The 6,502-nt window shown below is 44.9% G+C and overlaps 1 protein-coding gene across 1 annotated transcript in view; it reads left to right on the top strand.

Moving 5' to 3' along the window:
* Positions 1 to 3,100: 3,100 nt before the first annotated feature.
* The window catches only part of elk1 (ETS transcription factor ELK1), a 20,284-nt gene continuing 16,882 nt past the window's right edge, over positions 3,101 to 6,502 (top strand). Inside the window, 1 exon segment of the mRNA XM_065961059.1 lies at positions 3,101 to 4,449. Within this exon segment, the coding sequence (XP_065817131.1) occupies positions 4,425 to 4,449 (25 nt within the window). The 5' untranslated portion in view covers positions 3,101 to 4,424.

The raw sequence follows: 6,502 nt of genomic DNA, 5'->3' as shown, positions 1-6,502 counted from the left end.
TATGGACTGATCAACTTTTTCTGGTTTCAGTGAAATCAAATCTGAACAACACGGTGACACTCTTAACATGTTTGGCTTTTGAAGTGGAAACCTCCGGTGTTTAAACATGAAGTCGATGCTGAAGTGTAAAATCCTGCAGTTCCAGGAGTGTCCACTAGAGGCTGGCTGCAGAAGCACAGGAAGTCACATACACACCCATTCTAAAAAGCCTGTTTTTACAGCAGAGATGAACATGTTTACAGCCTGGTTCAAAAAACCAAATAGGTGTGATTAGCTCATGTCTGGATGGACACACACTGTACGGGGGGTGAATGTTTTGATGACTCATCAGTTTTGATTTGATGAAGGATAAGAGTTATTCACAATAAGGCGTGTAGCTGACCTGATTGACAGGTGGGCGCGGTGTAACGGTTTGTCAGGAGGTTTAAAACCCGCCTCAGCTCCAGCTCTCAGCCTGTCGTTAGGTTGACTGAAAGTTAGACTGAGACAGCATTTCCAGCATGGAGACCGCCATCGATGGGACTCCAGCGCCCCCTGCAGGAACAGACGGGGGACGCCACTCAGGCTTCAAACATAATAAATACAGTCTATGGTTTTGACCTTTTATATCTACAGCGGTTAAAGGTTTAGTTATTCCAGAGTTCTGCACCTTGAACCCACAGATTTATTGAGAAGGTTTCAGGTCACACAGCTGGAAACAGGAGAGTTCAACATTAACATGACTCTGATGTTTTGTAGAATATACAATAAGTCACATGAGACGCCCTGCAGCACATTTTAACTTCAGTCACAAACACTAAACAGTTAAACACGCGTTAGACCTGATGTTATAAATATAACATCTGTAGTATTCTTTCTATACAAACTCTCCGCTGTCGGCTCGGGCTGCTCTCAGAGATGCTCAGTCAACAAAAAGAACGGAGCCGGTTACCATGGAAACAGGATGCTAAATAGAGTCGGTGCGTAAAGAAGCTGAGAGATGACTCTTGAAATAGACTCCCACACAAACGAGAGAGAGCGAGAGAGAGAGTGAGAAACTGCAGCTGAGCCCGACTGTAAACGGTCAGAGGTTTGATGCCCGGCTCAGCGGCTCCTCGGCAGAACTCTCTGTCTAAAGGGACAGAAACGAAAACACGTGTTTGGGAGCTGCATGACTTTTATATTGTAATATTTTATATTACCTATACGTTTATCACTTATGTTACCTTCTATGCAATATTACAGTTTTTTAAACTAAATTGAACCACTGTGAATTTGATCCAGAGTAAAGCGGATTCTCGTGGTGTGACTGTTCCTGACACTTTTTCTGAAGAAATTCTGAACGTGACGATAAAAAAAACATTTTTTCCAGCCAACAAAATTGTTGATTCAATGATGAACAAACAGAAGGAGCTGAGCCTCGTGTAGTGCTGACGTCACCGTCGTGTTGCTGCATGAGTACAGCCGCGTGCTGAGTCAAGCTACCGGAAGTCAGGGGTTTACTACGCGGATTCTTCTTCACAATAAAAGCGCACAGTTTCTGTCGACGCTGTCTGCTTGAGATCACATTTAAACAACATAAAAAAAACCTTTTTAGATTAAGTTAGAGAAGAACTGAGATTCTGAGGGATACTGAAGTTTACCAAACTGCCCTTTGTTTCCTTTATACCTTTATTAGAGCTCTCTGTTTCCTGACAGTTGAGGTGAGGTGAGTCTGCCTGTAAGAGGTGGAAATGTTTTATCTTCTGTGAACGAGAAAAACAACTTGTCCTTGCACTCTGAGAACAGATATCTGTGCACACAGTATTTTGACTTTTAGGGATTTCAGGGACTCTGTAAAAAAAAAAACTAATCAGAGAGAGAGAGTGGGGAGTGACATGTGATGGGGAGGCCACAGGTGGGATGTGAACCCAGGGCCGCCCACTTGAGATGACAGTCTCCATACATGGGGCGCGTGCACTAACCACTGCGCCACCAGCGCCCCTGAGATAACTATGTTGATAGCACAAGAACACAATATAGTATTTTTTACTTTTTGGGGCTTCAGGGACACCGTAGAAAAACCCTTTAAAAATTAATTATCATCCAACTTTCATGCTCAAGATAATTACTTGTTTCCACCAGATAAGAACTCACGAGATAACATCTGTATTTTGGGACTTCAGGGTGTCTGATACATTTTCTACAATTCTACAATTCACTTAGCAGACTCTTTTATCCAAAGCGACGTACATCAGAGAGTAAGAACAACACAAGGAAGGATCTAGAAAAAAGGGAACAATGTCAGTAAGAGCAAACGATCAGCTTTGAGTCTGATTGGACACACAGGTGCTGACAGGAAGTGACCAGAGGCAAAGCACAACATTGAGGGCAGTTCTTGAGAGCTCTAATCAGTATAGAAACCATCTTATAAGTCGTCGTTATCAAACAAAAACCATCGTCATTACCATCATCATCATCAATAATATGGAGACCATCATCATTAAGTTAGTAGGTATTCATGAAAGAGCTGGGTCTTTAGCTTTTTCTTAAAGGTGCAGAGGGACTCTGCAGATCACATGGAGTTTGGAAGTTCATTCCACCACCGGGGGGCGACAGAGGAGAAGAGTCTAGTTAGACTTAGGACCCTGTTGTGAAGGTTGGATCAGACGCCTTTCATTGGCACAGCGTAGTGGGGGGGGGGGGGAGTGTAGACGTGGGTTTCAGTAGCTCAGTCTGTAGAGTCCCGGTGCAGACCAAATATAGAAGTTGGTCTGGTAGCTGGAGGGGTGCCTGAAGGCACCAAACCCCCTCCCCACCATCACATCAAGAGCGTCCGCTGTGGGCAGCTCCATCACTCTGACATCTCTCCATTAGTGCATGTCCATAGGATCCTGTTTCTGCATGTGTGTGTTCATAACTTACAGGGATCAATAACAGTAAATCTTAAATCTAGACCTGGATCAGAGTTAAAGTAAAGACGAGACGTTTGTCGCTGTTCTGTAAGCGAGCAGCAGAGTTTTAAATTTAATTTGTTTTTAATTCAGTATTAATTTTCTTCCTTTTTTCTCATTAAAGGATTTTCCTGCTTTACTGTCGGTTCAGATTTTTTTCAAATATTTAAATCACATCTGATTAATCGATTTCGAAGCCGCAGGCTCGACGGACTTTTATTTTGACATTGTTCACCGGAAGCTGAGTGTGTGTTGTGTTTGTGATGCTGTGAGGAGGCGTTCGTCCAAACAGGAAGAAACTGGGAAAACACAGAAGAGAGAGATGGAGTTACCTGTAACGGACGGAGACCCCGCACAGGACACGAAACACCCGGAAGGATTTTAAAAACTACTTTCCCTCCGTGTCGGAGGAGTGTGGACGGTTTCCGGGGAACTGTGAGGATCCAGTCCGCAGTCAGCAGCGCTGTTTGGGGGCTGACGCAGGACGGCGGGGGGGCTGTCACAGGAGCTAGGCTAGGCTAGCTGCTTAGCACGCTAGGCTAACAGCTTCAGCTCCCGTAAAGAAAAGTAAAAACATAGATAAACTTTTTGTGGCATTAAAACGAGCAGCAGCCTTACTGTTAAACTGTTCAGTAGATACAAATAATAACTTAAGAAAGTGTTAGCTGCTAGCGTTGGCATTGCTAGTTAGCCAGCTAGTTAGCTCCCATGAAGGCTTGTCAACACAACAACAACAACAACAACAAGCTGTGACAGCGGGAGAGGAAACACAACAACAACAACAAGCTGTGACAGCAGGAGAGGAAACACAACAACAACAACAAGCTGTGACAGCAGGAGAGGAAACACAACAACAACAACAACAAGCTGTGACAGCAGGAGAGGAAACACAACAACAACAACAACAAGCTGTGACAGCAGGAGAGGAAACACAACAACACACTGCAGCTACAGAATTACACCTTAATTATCATTAGCATGTTAATTAGCAGAAAGCTATTTGCTGCTTCAGGCTACAAACTTGCAGGTTTTTTTTTATTTTGAGAAGTAAACTCCGTTTCCGTTTCTCTCGGTGTGTTTCCCGGGAGGTGTTTGTTCGTTGGTTGGAGGTAACTTTGAAGCCCCGTGCTGCTCGGTGTGTTAGCATGGAGACACAGCCGCCTGGCAGCAGCTCGGAGCGGTTACATAAGAACAGCAGGTCGAGGGAGAAGCTGCTGCTGAACGTCTCCTCCTCCTCCTCCTCCTCCTCCTCAGCCCGGCTTTGACAGCTGTAACCTGCTCCGACAACCCCCCCCCCCCCCCCTCCCCGCCACACACACACACACACACACACACACACACACACACACACACACACACACACACACACACACACACACACACACACACACACACACACACACACACACACACACACACACACACACACACACAGAGACAGACAGACGGCACAACAACACAGCAGCATGGAGGAGGTGTGAGCCTGCAGGGAGAAACAACACAAAGCTGAAGATGGATTCAAACCCGCTCATAAACGGTGAGGTGTGTGTGTGTGTGTGTGTGTGTGTGTGTGTGTTATTATGAGGACACTGCATGTTGAGTTTGATTTGCTTTCACACAGCGTGCAGTAACCTGCAGTAACCTGCAGTAACCTGCAGTAACCTGCAGTAACCTGCAGCCTCTCAGCAGCTCCACACACAGACAGGTGATGTAGAGTGTGTGTCTACAGGTGTGTAAAGATGTCTGCACTACAGCAAAGATCTGAACAGAGATATTTCCTTAAACAGACTTCAAAGGTAAATCCCCTCCAAATGATGACAGCCGTGAAGGTTTGTTGTGTCCATGAAATATCTTCTGATTTTTGATATAGCAACATGATGCATGTAACTCCTCCTCACAGTACTCACAACAATACCTCCATTTTTGTTTGTGTTTGTTTTCTTGCAGTACATTTTTTTTACCTTTTGTATGAAGGTGAGGTTCAGGTCTCTGAACTATATTTCTCCTTTAGTAAAACTCAGTTTAAGGTGTTTCTGTGTAGACAGAGAGTTGTTCTTGTAACGTCACGCTGTGCGGTGGACATGGCGATATTTTGCCATCTGATTACTTGACTAATCGCGCCTGGTTTTACACGCTCCTCTCGTGCCCTTGATTCCACAGATGTTGATGTAACCGAAGTGAAGGAAGTTAAAAAAAACAATGGACTCACAAACATTTCCTTGTATGTAAATCCCCTCTCACACGTATCTGCAGCAGCATCTCGTCTGTCAACTTTTTGCATTTTGCTTCCTTTTCCGTTTCTTTCATTATGTTTCAGCGAGGCGTCTCTGGACTGTATAGATCTGTTGTGATCTTTGGCGGTCGCTCGTGTGATCTGACTTTGAACTGAACCGGTGAAAGCAACGAGCAGACAGCATCCTGCAGAAAGGGTCACTTGATGTTTGTGATGATTGATGAAAGGTTTAAATAAGATGAACAGCCAGATGTTTTCACAAGAAGTCATGCTTTTTTTTTTCCTCAAGATTTATTTTTGTGCATTTATTAGAGAGATAGGACAGATAGAGTGGATAGAGTCGGAAACCAGGGAGAGAGAGAGAGTAGGGAAAGACATGCGGGAAAGAAGCCACAGGTGGGATTTGAACCTTGGCCGGCCGCTTGGAGGCGCGCACTAACCACTGAACCACCAGCTCCCCAGCAGTCATGCTTTAAACTAAAGTAAGAAACAAGAAAACACTAATCCAAGGTCGACCAACGGGTACATCACCTGATCAGCTGATAGAAACACCAGGATGTACCTTCATTCCTTCGACTTTGAATAACTTTGAATTCTTCTTTTTGGGTCTAGTCCATCATAGTGATGAATATTCGGCGTAAAATGGGCAGAAAATCCAGATTCAAGAACGCATCGGAAAACTGAGTCGAGCTGGGGATCGAACCCCAGACTTTCTTGTTGAGAGACGACAGACCCTACCGCTGAGACACAGCCACTAGTCCTGCATGGTGTTGGCGGTTCAGGATTTAAATCCTTTCTGGCAGATTTTGTCAGGTGTTCTTTGAAATTGACTCGCTGTCCACAATGAGTGAGTGAGTGAGTGAGTGAGTGAGTGAGTGAGTGAGTGGGGGGGGGGGGGGGTGGCCCCCGGCTGGTCACATGACCCCCCTGACAGAGCATATGTGTAAAGTGTTGAATGTGCTCTGAATCACTTTGACACTTTTATTCATAAATATGAACACCTCATTGACGCTGACTGTGTTTGTGCAGAGGCCGGCGCTTTCAACCGGTGATTTTCATATTCACATGTTGTCACGGCAACAGTGAGTGATGCATTAATGCTGCGAGTGTTAAACGGTGTTTGTGAGATATGACATGTTTCTCTGATGATGATGTGAGTCACAAGCTGAAGGATCAGATCTGACTTGTGGAGATTTGTACTGACTGACTGAAACCACAGTGGAACAGGAAGTGGTGAGGAAAGCACCGTCTTCTTCTGTGGTAGAGAAAGTGGTTTGTCTTTCTGACTGCCTGAGCTTTCACCTCGGCTCTGTCAGAAACTCTTTAAGAAACTCTTTCTCCAGGAGATTGGTTTCTG

The sequence above is a fragment of the Labrus bergylta genome, chromosome 12 (genome assembly GCF_963930695.1).
Source record: "Labrus bergylta chromosome 12, fLabBer1.1, whole genome shotgun sequence".
In the NCBI taxonomy this organism is placed as follows: Eukaryota; Metazoa; Chordata; class Actinopteri; order Labriformes; family Labridae; genus Labrus; species Labrus bergylta.
This window is presented reverse-complemented; position numbering and strand designations above follow the sequence as displayed.